Source organism: Neofelis nebulosa, chromosome 9, assembly GCF_028018385.1.
Source record: "Neofelis nebulosa isolate mNeoNeb1 chromosome 9, mNeoNeb1.pri, whole genome shotgun sequence".
Lineage (NCBI taxonomy): Eukaryota > Metazoa > Chordata > Mammalia > Carnivora > Felidae > Neofelis > Neofelis nebulosa.
In genome coordinates this window covers 106,424,466-106,439,882 of record NC_080790.1, presented here as the reverse complement: position 1 = coordinate 106,439,882, position 15,417 = coordinate 106,424,466, and the positions used below count along the sequence as shown (strand labels likewise).

The following is a 15,417-nucleotide window of genomic DNA, read 5'->3' as shown; positions in this document are numbered from 1 at the left end:
GCCTGTCCCACTCTCTCTCTCAAAAATAAATACACATTAAAATTTTTTTAAAAAACTTAAAAAAAAAAAAAAGATGCCCATTTTTTTTTCCTTTGTACCTTCATTCATCCAGCTATTCATCCAAGAATTTTGTGTGTATGTGTGTGTGATGATTTCTAAGGTTGGACAAATCATTTCTACTACATGGGCTTTTTTATTCTCACAAACAAAAAAGAGAGAGTTGTACCAAGTGACCCTTAAAGTTATTTCCTTCTATAAGAGTTAAGGAATCTCTTTGCAAGAGAAAGTATATTAGATGCCGAGGACAGTATGGATCAGTTGTTTGGAGGGCACTTGTATATACGTGGAAGTCTTTGGTCTAATGTAGGTCACATCCCCATCTCTAAGGCCAGTCTTCAAACTGTTAGGATGGGAGGTTCTGTGGTTAGAGAGGGAGTGGGGGAGAAAAGTATTTCCGTAAAAGAGGCAGGACTTTGTACCCAGAAGAGGGAGGGCCTGCTGGTCCCCTTATGGTGATGTCCTCAGTGTGCAGTCACCCGAAGACAGAAGGCTGTGCATGTGGCAGGGTGAAGACATGAGCAGAGATTCAGAAGCAGAGGAATATTGTACCTGCAGTGGTAGATCCAGGGTGAAGACTGGAGTGAACACTTCTCATTGGGAAATTCGAAAGTCAGGCCAAGCCTGTGGCCTGCTGGGAGTGCCAAGCTGAGATGCTTGTGGAATCCATCCTGATGATTCTAGGGAGGCAATGGAAGGCCATGCCTGGTGTCATGGGAGGGATACAACATACTCTACATTCTCAGATCAACACATGGTAGTAACATGTGGCTGAGAGCATCTCTCCTCAGCATCTGGGTCTCAGCAGCAGCACCTGGGAACTCTGAGTGGAATCTCAGGCCCTGCCTCAGCCCTGAGGAATCAGAATCAGCATTTGAATAAGATTCCGAATGTACTTATGGTTTGAGAAGTCCTGAGATAGAATTCGAGAAAATCAGTTGTACTTGGCTGCAACCAGTTACCCATGGAGGGAGGCCTGAGACACCTCTGAACACGGACTCCAGAGAGCTTGTTCCTGGGTAAGGGGAGAGAAGCTATGGGGGAGACAGATTTTAAGTCTGATTAGCTGGGAGTATGATATACGGATACGGTTATCAGAAAGTGAGGGCCTAGTGACATCGAGACAGAGGGGGGAAAGGGCAATAAATTTATTTAAAATAGGTTCTCTGAGAATGTGTATGCCACAGGTCCCGCTGTGGATCCTACAACATAAAGGAGCTCACTTGCTAGTTGGGGGCCCTCAGGCCGTGTCTGTGGACCAGCCAGCCCTGGCCTGCTGTCCCTGTGTTCTGCATCTGTAGCCCCTTGCCATTCTAAAAACACCTATCTTCGTGGTTTTTTTGTTTTTTGTTTTTTTGGAATTCTCAAATTTCTTTAGTAGTCAATGGTGGATTTTAACTATCGATTCTCATGGCACCAGACTTACTTCAAAGTTAAGCTCCTTGTCTGGGGCACCCGGGTGGATCAGTCGGTTAAGCGTCCAACTTCTCAGGTCATGATCTCATGGTTCCTGAGTTTGAGCCCTGGCGTCGGGCTCGCTACCGTCAGCATGGAGCCTGCTTGGGATCCTCTGTCTCCCTCTCTCTCTGCCCCTCCCTGCCTGTGCGCTCTCGCTCTCTCAAAAATAAATAAACCTTTAGAAAGAAAAGAAGGTGCCTGGGTGGCTCAGTTGGTTGAGCATCCGACTTCAACTGAAGTCATGATCTCACGATTCGTGGGTTCGAGCTTGGCATAGGGCTCTGTGCTGACAACTCAGAGCCTGGAGCCTGCTTTGGATTCTGTGTCTCCCTCTCTCTCTGCCCCTCCCCTGCTCATTCTCTGTCTCTTTCTCAAAAATAAACGTTAAAAAAAAAATAAAGCTCCTTGTCAAAGTTCACATTCAGGAACCGGACACTGGAGCTAGAAGAGATTTTGCTGTCCTTTTAAGGCAGTTTTCTCACCTGCATCAGTGAGGTCTCTTTGGGGTAGTAAGAGGAGGAAAGTGTGGCTTAGAGCCCCAGTCTGCAGCAACCCTGAGCACACCGGCAAATTGATTTTAAACATTTGCACAAACCATGCATTTTTGTATTGTTCACAAGCGTTTTCTGAAGGCAGAGGGAGTATTGCTTATGGTAGAGCGGGTACTTCCAGTACATTCGAGTAGAAAGTTCAGAAGAGGACACAGAGGAAAAGAACCACCCTCCCCCCACTCCGCCAGAGTGCATTACCCCGTCTTCTGTGTCTTTTTTTAAATTGAAGGGAAATTCACATAATGCAAAATGTGCCACTTAGAAGTAAGTGGACAATTTAGTGCCATTTAGTAGATCACAGTGTTGTGCAACAGCCCCTTCTGTCTAGTTCTAGAACCTATCGTCCAGCCCCCAAAGGAAACCCCATTCTTGCTCCCTCCAATCCCATCCCAGCCACCCCAATGTGTCTTTTTAATTCACACAATTTTCTTTCATACACAGTTGGGCTCATACTGTTTATAGAGTTTAATGTACTGTATTTTATCATTTAAAATTTCTATCACGTGCATTTCCTTGGTCTTTAAAATCTTTTCTTGGGCTTCGGTGTAATTGTAAATCCCCATGATCTTTGAGGTAGGTTTTCTTGGTGTTACCAGCTCATCTTCAGAACGAGTCCCCTAGGTGCTCCTGTACAGAATGTGGGGGCTTTGTGAGGGACAAGTTTTCATCACAGGGGCCTTCTTCCCACCCTGTTGTGTTTCATGAACTGGACAGGTTTCCTAAGAGACTCTATGCTCTAGACCCAGCTCAGAGCCGCTCAGTCTGCCCTAATTGAGAGTATTATCAAATGACTCCACCAAGGGAATGCAAAGTGAGTTACTTAATTGCTCCAGAAGTATCATGTGACGTTTGGATTTCACCTTTTGGCCCTGGGAGAGAAAAATGTCACCGGCTTTAAACTGCTTCCCTCCTTAACGCATAGCTCCAGTTTTGTTTTTTTGGGGTTTTTTTGTTTTGTTTTTTTTTTACTGCTGGCAGAAATTGCCACTGTGAACATAGTGTATGTGTAAAAAGAGCTTTCATGTGTTCGTGTGTTTTCTGATCTTTAAAAAAATAGGATGAACGAGGAGATGGGTGGGACACCTCATCTGAGATGCGACCTTATTGCCTCTGAGCACTATAATCTGGGGCAAGTTTAATAATCAGGATGGCAGGGGCCCCAGGGTGGTTCAGTCAGTTACGTGTCTGATTCTGATTTTCAGCTCAGGTAATGATTTCGTGGTTTGTGGGATGGAGTCCCACATCGGGCTCTGCGCTGACAGCAAAGAGCCTGCTTGGGATGTGATTCTCTCTCTCTTTCTCTCTCTGCCCCACCCCTGTTCACGCTTTCTCTGTCTCTCAAAGTATAAATAAAAATAATCAGGAGCTGGGAAAGTGCAGCCTATGGGCCAAACCCAGCCCTCAGCCTTAGTTTTTGTATAGCCAGTGAGCTGAGAATGGCTTTTTACATTTTTAAAAAGTTGTTAACAAAACACAAAAACTATAAAACAGAGAATCATATGTGGCCTTCTTAAAGCCTAAACTATGTATTTTCTGGCCCTTTACAGAAATGCTGACCAGTGACCCCCAATAATTACAGTAAGAACAGCAGCAATGAAATTTTTTAGTTTATATTGAATACCAGGTAATGTTCAAAGTGCTTTACATATATTATCTCATTTAACTCTCACAGCAGTCCTCTGGGCTGGGCATGATTATCATTTTGCAGAGGAAGAAATAGGCCCAGAGAGGCTGAGTAACTTGCCCAAGGTCACACAGCCAGTAAGTGGCAGAGCTCATGTCTTGAAGCCAGGTGTCACATTCACTCTAGATCCTGTATTCTGTTACTGCCCAACCACTTCTACCTGAACGTTGTATGATTTTACTGTACTGTTGAGGTAAAAGTTAACATCCTTACCTGTGGGAGTTGAAATCATAAGGCAGCCCTTCCCAAACTGGTGAACTGCAAAATAGATTCCTCACAAAAGCCTACATTTAAAGGAGGCTCCCTGGTCAATGAAGCACGAGAAAGCCTTGTTAGGTTTCTTCACTGTAGTGCTCCATGAAGCACTATTATCCTGGTAGGAATCTCAGCCCCAGGGGGGTGGTATTCAGCTATTTACCAAACTGGTACTTTGTTGTTGTTTTTCTGTTGTTGTTGTTGTTGTTGTTGTTGTTGTTGTTTTGTGGGGTTTTTTGCCTGTTGAAGGCACACAAATGAAACTCTTCCAGAACTATTGCTTTCCAGTAAGCGGTCAACAAGCAAGGTCACAGAGACATTCTCAGCCCCACATTTTCCCAGAAGTATGAAAGCAACGTAATCTAGGCATTCATTTGTTCATCTCTGTCATAAATATTCTTTTTCTCTTTACATTTTCCTGCTGTCACATTTCTTCTCTGACCTTCTCTCTCTCTCTCTCTCTCTTTCTTTCTTTCTTTCTTTCTTTCTTTCTTTCTTTCTTTCTTTCTTTCTTTCTTTCCTTCCTTCCTTCCTTCCTTCCTTCCTTCCTTCCTTCCTTCCTTCCTTCCTTCCTTCCTTCCTTCCTTCCATGGGAAGTTTGGGGGAAAGATTTCCATAAAGGATGGAAAGGTAATGAAGGTTGGCCCCTTTTTAGCATCTTCTATAGCAAGTCCCTATTTAGTTTATAGGATTACCTATAAATTTGATTTGCCTGAGCTATGTAGGTTGATGCTACATAGGCAAGAATTGGCCAGCAGCTCCCTGATGGGTTATGTTTATCACAGAGCCTCTGCGTGTAGAGATACCGTTAGTGTTTAATTTTGGCATGTCTTGCATGTCTTAATTTGCCAGCTCTGTCAGCTGGTCCAGGTCAGGAGGAATGTGACTTCAGAGCTTGAAAATACAGGCATCAACCAGAGAAACCACTTCACGAATACCTTTTAATTCACCAGCCATTTGCTCTTCCTTTACCACCAGGATATTTGCAGATTTGACAGCTGCGACCAAAAGTGCACTTTCACAAAACTGGTTTCTGAGTGGCATAGGGTAATGCTCTTGGTTTTCTTAATATCTTAAAATTCTTCAGTTAATTTAGAGTTCTCTTTGCAGATGCCAGAAAAAATGTTCATAAAATAAAGCAAATATCTCATTTTGTTTGTGAATGAGTTCTAGAGTTTGTAAGATTGGAGCTGCTTGTTCTGTTAAGTCAGGAAAGAGCATTGTATGTCGTTATAAAGTCTATAGGCACAAATGAACCTAAGGCATTAATGTATTCTGAGTGTATAGATGTACCTCCATTTTTAGTTTGTGTTTCTTCAGCTGGGTCTGTGAAATAAACTGACAAAAGACAAATTAACAGAGAAAAGGCATACAAATTTATCAATTTTATGTGCATGGTGCAACACAGAAGGAATTAAATAGCCAAAGGAGCAGGGATATTTAAGAGTTTGTACCTCCTCTTAGCAGGGGAAAGAAAGGGGGCAAAGGCTACTTACAGGAGAACAAATGACTTTTAGGAAAGATAAATGAGCCCTGAGAATAGGTGGACATGAGAATTTTATGACCATTTTTGTTAGAGTGTGTTGCCAAGTTTTTGTCTTCCAGAAGGGAAGGTTAGAGCCACTCCTGGATCTAGATTTATGACAGTGGGGTTCTTTCAGGCAGCATCTGCTTTTAGTCACAAAAGGGATTTCAGGAATTCAGATGCCTTCAGCTCAAAATAATTTTTGGACCAAAGCGTCATATTTTGGGGTGGCGTATCTTGATTCCCTTCTACAGTGTATTTATTGGAGTACATATCTGGAATTAGATGTGCTATTTGAGACAAGGTACTATAGATACACTAGGACAGCTTAGGCAATGCAAAAATTGCCTCTTGGAATGATAATGAACAGAATCCAATTTGTAGGGGAATTTGACACTTCAGCTTCTGAATGATGATCCAGAACAGCACGATGTCCTCCCATTTCTTATGACTATTTAGAGGTTCTTTTTGACCTAACTACCCAGTGTTGTCAAGATAACCAGCCAGGCTAAGAGACTGTTTTGACTATCTGTGAGTGCCTACACTAGTTTTGACTAGAAAAGGATAAATATTACCCAGGCCCATCCAAATTTATCTTTCAAACACAGCCACATATACTCCTTCCTGGCAGCTAATTTCCTGCCCAAATACTTGTTTGCCATGCTCTGAAGGTGATTTAAGAATTAGAGGACATTGGGGTACCTGGGTGGCTCAGTCAGTGGTTAAGTGACCTACTTTGGCTCAGGTCATGATCTCACAGTTCATGGGTTCGAGCTCTGCTTTGGGCTCTGTGCTGACAGCTCAGAGCCTGGAGCCTGCTTCAGATTCTGTATCTCCCTCTCTCTCTGCCCCTCACCAACTTGTGTGCACACGTGTGTGTGTGTGTGTGTGTGTACTCTCAAAAATAACAGATGTAAAAAAGAAAAAGCATCAGATGGCACTTAATGCCTTCCTCCTTTTACCTTGATCAGTTTTACTCTGTGGATGGAGGACAGCAGATGAAAAACTTGTATTTTCTGGAAGGTGCTCAGATGATGTCAAGAGAAAAGGACCCCAGTTGTTCTTCCTTTTTTCTTCTTTTCGGTCTTTTAGATTTGAAAAGTTTATCAGAATTATTATTGACTTCCCAAGGGCTTTTGAGATTACCATTTAGCTGTCTCTCTACTGAGCTTTTGTTTTTTCTGCAAAATTCCCAATTGCTGTTTGGATGCCAGTTTCAGTAGTTCACTATTGGTCATTAGTACAGGCTCCTTAATTTCCCCTTTGATCCTGGGTTTTTTCTGCTGAATTGTATCTAGGATTGCCAAATTTAGCTCCTTGATTATGCATGAGAGTCCTCCGCTTCTCTGTTATCTTGTACTCCTCTCTCTCAGGGTAGCAACTGTGGTGACTTTCAGGCTCCGATGCCCAATTCATTCTTGCCATCAAGGCTGTCTTTGTCTCCCACTTTGCCTTCTGTCCCAGGCCAGAAGGGAATTTCCAGCACTGTCATGGATATCTCCTATGACTGACACTGAGTGCATTCTGCCTGCATTTTCCTCTCTTTAGGAGAACCCGGAGGAAGTCGCTGATGTGAAAGAGAAAGTTTTATTTTTCCCTCTTAATCTGATGTAGAAGTTGGTCTGTGATATGCAAACATTGGTAGATCTGCTTCTATTTAATTTCCGAATGGATTCAGAATCCTAGATGAGCACATTTGAAGGTTTAAAAATGTGATTTTTTTTGTCAAGTTCTGCCTAAATCACCAGACTCTCTGATGAAGTTTGGGGGTGTTGGTGGGGTTCAGAGCTGACGGCCAAGAAAGAATTCTTGGAGATGTCTTTGATACAGAAAGGTGATTTTATTAAAGCACGGGGACAGGACCCATGGGCAGAAAGAGCTGCACTGGGGTTGTGAGGAGTGACTGGTTATATACTATGGAGTTGGGAAGGTAGAAGCAAATGGAAAGTTTCCAAAGAGATTTCCATATGCTAAAGAAGACTCACAGGATACTGGAGGCCTAGCTATTGTCAAGCTAAGGTGGTTTTCCCTCTAGTAAGGCATTAACATTATGACAGTAGGACCTTCTGGGAGAAATGGTACAATCTGTATTTGCCTCAAGTATTTGTCAATGGGCTGCAGGTTATAAGGAAATTTAATTTTACCTGTCATTTCCTTCTTGCCTTTCTTCCTACATCACTATGGAGGGGTGATGTTAGGGCCCCCGGAAACTGAGTCTACAGATTTCTGAAGATTAGGCTAATTGTTAAGATTGCCTTTCTCTCATAATTTACTAAGATATTTGTAAACTGATGGAGACTCATGTCCTGTATGACTGTGATCTCTATCAATTAACCTTTCCTTTCCTTTCCTTTCCTTTGTGTTTTGGGCAGCCAGGAGTGCCTGAGGAATATCACACAGGTCCCACCTGGGGGTGGGGATGTGCTAGCTTGTGCTTTGTCCTCAGCCTGACTCAAGCTCCCTCATCCACAGGACCAGTGGTGGTGTGGGTTATGTTCTGATCATGTACCCCAGCTCTGGGAAACAGACTTCCGTCTTGCTTCTCTACCGGTTCTCCAATAAGTGTTCTTCCCAAAGCCCAGGCCTGTCCAGATTCTGTGCTTGCCTCTCTCAGAACCTGGGGGAGCTGTCACTTCTAACTGGCATCCGCAGGGCCATCTCTTGCTGCCTCCTGAGATCCTGGAATGTTGCCAGCAGCTGGATTTCCTGTGGAACATCCTTTGAACCAACTTCCTTCTGGCTGCCTGCTCTGCATTTGCAATGCTTGCAACTTTCCTTGCAATGCTTTAGCACCGGGGTGCCTGGGTGGCTCAGTCAGTTAAGTGTCAGACTTTAGATCATGATCTCACTGTTCGTGAGTTCAGTCCCCACATTGGGCTCTGTGCTGACAGCTCAGAGCCTAGAACCTGCTTTGGATTCTGTGTCTCCCTCTCTCTCTCTGCCCCTCCTCTCTCTCTCTCTCTCTCTCTCTCTCTCTCTCTGTCTCTGTCTCTGTCTCTGTCTCTCTCAAAAATAAGTAAACATTAAAAATTTTTTTTTTAATATTTTAACACGTGTGTGTGAATTTAAACCAAAACAGGGCAATGAAGGTTTAACATTTGAAGTGTCTCAATTGGCAGTCCTCACCCTAAGGGTGGTTAGTTACCATTTGAAAGACTTGAATCAAAAGCTTCTAGGCCATTCATTATATTTAAATTATACCTCAATAAAATTGTTTAAAAACAAAACTAGACAAGCCTATCCTCCTGTGGCCACCTCCACACCCTCTTCAGTTATCTGTATCTGTGATCAGTACCAGATGCTCCATAGTAGGACTGCATGATTGTCATCTGGAGGGCCTGTTGAAATGCAGGTTGCTGGGCCCCATTCCCAGAGTGGCTGTGTGGGGAGATCTTGGGTGGGACCTGAGAATTGGCATTATTTCTTCTTCTTCTTCTTCTTCTTCTTCTTCTTCTTCTTCTTCTTCTTCTTCTTCTTCTTCTTCCTCTTCTTCTTCTTCCTCTTCCTCTTCCTCTTCCTCTTCCTCTCTTCCTCTTCTTCCTCTTCTTCCTCTTCTTCTTCTTCTTTAATGTTCATTTATTTTTGAGAGAGACAGAGAGCAAGCAGGGGAAGGGCAGAGAGAGAGGGAGATACAGAATCCAAAGCAGGCTCCAGGCTCTGAGCTGTCAGCACAGAGCCCGACCCGGGACTCAAACCCACAACTATGAGATCATGACCTGAACTAAAGTCGGATGCTTAACTGACTGAGCCACCCAAGCACCCCTCTTTTTTTTTTAAGTTTATTTTGAGAGAGAGACAGTGCAAGTAGGTGAGGGGCAGAGAGACAGGGAGACAGAATCCCAAGTAGGCTTCACACTGTCAGTGCAGAGCCCATCTTGGGGCTCGAACTCATGAACCATGAGATTATGACCTGAGCTGATAGCAAGACTTGGACATTTAGCTGACTGAGCCACCCAGGTGCCCCACTTCCAGCTTTCTAAAATGTCCTATAAGCTCCCCAGGGGTTCCAATGTACAGCCAGCTCTAGAAACTACTAATCTGGTCTCTGAATGATATCCATGTAGTTTGCTTATAACAGTGTACCAACTGAAAATGTCTTGCTTCTCCTGTCCTCAAAGTTAAATATTGACAATTTAATGGCAACTAATCCTAACTTATCTTAACAACTAAAATTATTCACCTTGCATATAGGGACCCATAAGAGAAAACACGTAGAATTCTACCTACAGTGTCTTTATTTTAGAGTCTGAACCCCTTTAAAGCTCAAATGCCTGTCTGAAACCAAGTTTCTAGTTTAATGTGTAAAGATACAGGTACTCCACTGATTATTCATCTGGAGATATGTGAAACGTTGCAATTTTACGTCTTAAGCACCTTATAAAGGGTCTTGTCCTACTGCAACCTTAGACCCTGTGGAGATCTTTACTTGAAAAGCTTCATAGTTTGCCCCTAGTGCATGGTGTAAGGGAGGAAAAATAAATTTCCCTCTACCCTTCTGAGTTCTTGGCTGAGATACCCACCTTTAATAAAAAGAGATTAACAGGAGAAAACCAAATTTAATTATGTGTGTACGGGAGCCCCACAAGACAAGAAAGGCTCTCTGATAATCAGATAATTGAGGTTTACATGCCATCCTGAGCCAAGGAGAAGAAGGGGATAAGGGTCTGGGATTTCAAAGGCAAGGGACACAATCGGGGACACCTAAGTGGCTCAGTCAGTTAGTGTCCAACTCTTGATTTCAACTCAGGTCATGATTTCACGGTTTGTGAGTTTGAGCCTTGCATAGGGCTCCTTGCTGACTGTGGAGTCTGCTTGGGACTCTTTCTCTCTTCCTTTCTCTATGCCCTTCCCTTGCTTATGTGCATTTTCGCTCCCAAAATAAATAAATGAATTTAAAAAGAAAAAGGCAAAGACAATTCACAGGAAGATGGGAAGGGCAAATGTTTGGTAAACAAATCATTATCATGCTCTTTGGAGAAGACCTTCTTTTTGTATTTTTTTTAATTTGTTTATTTTTGAGAGAGACAGAGCATGAGCCGGAGAAGGGCAGAGAGAGAGGGAGACACAGCATCCTAAGCAGACTCCAGACCCCGAGCTATCTGCAGAGAGCCTGATGCAGGGCTTGAACTCAGGAGCTGTGCGATCGTGACCTGAGCTGAAGTCAGCTACTCAAATGACTGAGCCACCCAGGTGCCCCCGGAGAAGACCTTCTTATGTTAAAAAAAAGAAAAACAGAAAAAAACTGTTGTCTTTGGTAATAGCTCTCTTCCTCGTACAAGCCCCCTAACTAAATTCTTTTAGGCAGTTAAAAGAGAGGTAAAAAGCTCTTCTTGAGTTCATTGGGCCTTGACTGTCTTCAGCTCAAGGAAATCCACATGCCAGAGTGGCACATTCTGGGGTTGTCTGCCCTGGAAAAGATTAAAAAATGAGAGGACCCTAACAAGAACAGCATGCCAGGGAAGTGCAAAGACTGCCAATTTGGACATCCAAATTGATCCTTCGGGCTGGTTCCCTGCATGCAGGCTGCGCTGGCCCACTCACAAAGGCCAGACCAGAGGGAGGCACCCAGTGTAATAGGAATCATAGGGTGGGTGTGTCATCACTGAGCCAATGAGTGTGCTCAACGTGTGTCAGGGAACGACCCTTCTAGAAACATGCAGCCCTGGGCTTGAAGGTGCATCTTTTGGGGCATGATGTAGACTGTTAACATATGTGCTTATTTTCAGCAATTCAAGAAAACTTATCTAAGTTGCCTTTTTTTTTTTTTTTTTTGGCTTCTTTTAATCTGAAAACATTCAAAGAAGTTCATGTGCCTCTAGCCCACCCCTAGTGCAACTTCCCAACTAAACTCTGGGGTTCTACTGACACCTGCTGGCATCTCATCTATTTTATGTTGAAAACAACAAAACAAAACACTTCACCTATTTCCTTAAGTCTTTTGGCCTTAATATGCTAGGTGTGCATTATCTGGAAGACAGGAGAAAGGAGGAAAGTCCTGATGGGACTTTGTCATGCCAAGGAGGGAGATGTGTGAACAAGCCCTGAAGAGGGGCCGATAACAAAGTTCTTCCTGCCTCTCAGCTCTGCACCAGCTGCTCTGTGATCTTGGGCAAGGCCCTTGACCCTCACTTCTATCATCTCAGAAGAAGCAACAACCTCCCCCATCCCAGTGCCCTTTAGGGCTCGTGAGGATTCTGTTGGCATTTCCCCCTAACTAACGCACGAGTACTGTCACTGGACTGATGACCTCCACTCATGGAGACCTTTCGGTCACAACAAACAAGAACCTTCACCAGCATTGTATTTTCAAAAGATGGATGAAAGTTGTTTCAGCCTCCTCAAAGTCTGGTATCTCTATAATTTATTTTTAGAAACAACTACATCAGAATGCTCAGAAAAAGCCAGTGAACAGTCTCGGATTGTCCACTTTTTTATCCCTGGAAACCATGGACTCTGTGTTTTGGAACACGTAACAAGCCTTCAGGTTGAGAAAATGCCTCCCAGTTAATGCCAACCAAATTATTTGTTTTTCTGTCTTCTCTTGGGAAACTGTGTGTGAGCCTGTAGTTTATTAGCCCAATAACAGGTTATTTGATAGTCCCCAGGGAATTATACTCCCATATTTAATCTGACAGAGGAAGTGAAGGCTGCTGATGAAAATAATTGAGCATTTCTTTAATGCTACTATTGCCTTTCTTCCTCATGCCTCAGGATCCTGGTTTCACCATCAGGAGGCTTTCAATGCTGTTTACGTCCTCAGGAAATACCCTTTTCTAGTTGTGGAAGGAAATTTACCTCTCATGGCTCCTAAGTCCTTCTTTAGAAAGCCGTTAGGTATGATTGAAGCATAAAGAAGAAAGCCAAAACTCTCTATTAGATTCACATCCACCAGGATAGCTACTGTCAACATGAAAACAAAACAGAAAATAACAGGTGCCAACAAGGATGTGGAGAAATTGGAACCCCCGTTCACTGTTGGTGGGAATGTAAAATAACACAGCAGCCATGGGGAACAGAATGGTGGTTCCTCAAAAATTAAAAACAGAGGGGTGCCTGAGTGGCTCAGTAGGTCAAGCGTCCGACTCTTGGTCTCTGCTCAGATCATGATCACGGTTTGTGAGTTTGGGCCGCACGTCAGTCTCTGCGCTGACAATGCACAGCCTGCTTGGGATTCTCTGTCCCCTCTTTCTCTGTGTCTATCCCACTTGCACTTGATCTCAAAATAAATAAACTTTAAAAATTTTTTTAATGAAAAATAGAATTACTACTTGGTCCAGTAATTCCACCTCAGAGTATGCAAAAAAAAATGAAAGCAGGAACTTGATGAAATATTTGTGCACCCCTGTTCATAGAAGCATCCTTTGCGATAGCCACATTAATCACAATAGCAACCCAAGTGTCCATTAGCAGGTGAATGAATACACCAAATGTGGTCTACACCTACAATGGAATATTATTCAGCCTTAAAAATGAAGGATATTCTGTCACCTGTTGCAACCTGCCTGAGCCTTGAGGACATTATGCCAAGTGAAATAGGGCAAATTTGTCAAAGGGCAGATACTGTATGGCTCCATTTGTAAGGAGAACCTAGAATAGGCACATTCATAGGGACAGAAAGTAGAATCGTGGCTACTAGGGTTGGGGGTGGGGAGAGGAAAACGGGGAGTTGTTTAAGGGGGAGAGAGGTTCAGTTTTGCAAGAAGAAAGAAGTTCTGGAGATGGATGGTGGTGAAGGCTACATAGCAGCATGAATGTTATTTAATGCCACTGAACTAACTGTTCCTTAAGAATGGTTAAGATGACATTTTTAATGTTGTTATTTTCTCACAGTAGATTAAAACCACACACATTTGATAGAACTCAGTCTTTACCACTGGCCTTTGCAATGACTAAATCACTAGTATTATGTTGTGCTGTCTGGCAGAATGTTCTATAATGATGGGAATGTTCTTTATATGTGCTGTCTGATATGGTAAGCACTATCCCCACATTGGCTTTGGAGCACTTGAAATGGGGTTAGTGAAAGGGAAGCACTGAATTTTACTTTTATGCAGTTTAAATAGCCACATGTGGCTAGTGGCTACCATACTGGACAGTGCAGATTGAATATACATCTATATTACTATCGACTCCAAATTATTTCCCCTTCCTCAGCACAAAGCTATAGCAGTCACGCTATGAACCAAAGAAGGGGAGGTAACTGGCTTTTGTGGAGGCCCCAGCTCTGTTTTAACCCCCAATGTCAATTTGTTACAAAGCATGTTGCCAAGAGTGTAATTCTTTATTTTAGCAACTTGGTATGGCATTCATTGGCATCAGTTGTTGGACCCAAGGGCAGAGTTGGCCTTAATTCATAGGCTAGCCTTTTCTAGTAGAATGTCCTTAAGAGACCCAAATTCCTTTATTGCCATGCAGTCTTCACTTTTCCTTGTAAATCCATGGAGTGATGTTATGAGTTAAAACTGAGGTCCAAATCCTTAAACAGAAATTATGTAAGCACTTCACTGTTTGCTCTGGATCCCCTGGCAATCAGTACATGCTTTACTTTTTAAGGCTTTGCTGGAAAACACAGACAGGTAAGATATGTAAGAAATTCTTAGATTGAAATAGAATCACATGATAAAATTGATGAACCCCAAATGCTCTCATCTTCTAAAATGGGAATAGCTAAATATGTCATAGTGTATTGTATAATGTTGCTTAGAAATAATGAAGATTGCCAGCGGCTGAAAAAGGACTTCTATTTAAACAGGCTACAACTGGAAGGTTTAACAAGTCAATCAGGGGGCAGCGTTCCTTTGTGACAATCCAGCATTTAATGATGCTATAGATGTTACATTTATCTTCATGGAAAGAATGAAAGCTATTTATTAAAGAATAAAGTATGGCACTAGAATGAAGATTGCTCTGTGGTGGGGAGGAGATAAACAAAGCGTTTACATTATTCTTATGCAAAATGGATACAGGCTATCCAATAAAAACCACCATTTTTACCTGGTAGTTTTACTCATCAGGAATGCTTTCTCTTTCTCTTTTCAGCAATGGGTAGAAGGACTGAGATCAATCATACACAACTTCAGGGCCAACAATGTCAGTCCAATGACCTGCCTCAAAAAACAGTGAGTTTTGTTATATCACTCTTTGTTCTTGGCTGTTAAAAATCAAAAGGTCAGATTAGGAGATGAAGGCTTAGTATATGGCCAGGCGGCATCTTACTTGTCTTCCCCTCCATGCTCCTGACCTTGGAGAGGAAGTTCCCAATATATATCTGTACTCTCAGGCCACTTGGCAAGGCATTTATGATAAACCCGTAGTCCAAAACAGATGTGAAAGGAATGGTTGATGGCAGGAAGATGCTGGAACCTCAGCATCCCCTGCGGTATCCTCTAGGTAGTAGGCACTGACCTTTGTGTCTCCAGACAGAATGCTGATCGTTAATTTTCCATGCCTAGGGAGATATGTAGTTGGATGCTGTGGTAGCTGGAGCCTCTGTTGTGTGAAACAGAATTGGGGAGTGTGGCCAAGAGAAGCACTTACAAGAACACCCATTGCTAGGGTCAAAAAGGAGCACTGGCCCGGGGACTGTTCAGCACACAGTCAGGGATCCAAACATACTGGCCTTACCCCAGCTCACTGTATCCAAAAATGCGGTGGGGGGTGAGTTGGGGGGGGGACGATGCACCTCACTGGTAGATTTGTAACCCTTATGAAGTTATTCCATCGGGGTGACTTGAAAGTTACTCAGGTAGAAATCCTAGCCAAAGCCAAAGTCAGAATGTTGAAAGAGCAGCAATCAGCAGAGGAGTGGGGCCGCCTACCATGATAGGGCCACTGGTAGGCAGTTGTAGGTGCAGAAGGGAACTACACTGAGAAATTATGGAAATAAG

At 43.1% G+C, this 15,417-nt stretch overlaps 1 protein-coding gene across 13 annotated transcripts in view; it reads left to right on the top strand.

The window, feature by feature from the left end:
• Positions 1 to 15,417, top strand: part of PLCB4 (phospholipase C beta 4) — a 426,442-nt gene that overhangs the window by 292,522 nt on the left and 118,503 nt on the right. For all 13 annotated transcript variants that reach the window (XM_058684912.1, XM_058684909.1, XM_058684911.1 and 10 more), the window contains one exon: positions 14,570 to 14,649. In XM_058684912.1, coding sequence (XP_058540895.1) covers positions 14,570 to 14,649 — 80 coding nt within the window. The remainder of the gene's footprint in view (positions 1 to 14,569; positions 14,650 to 15,417) is intronic.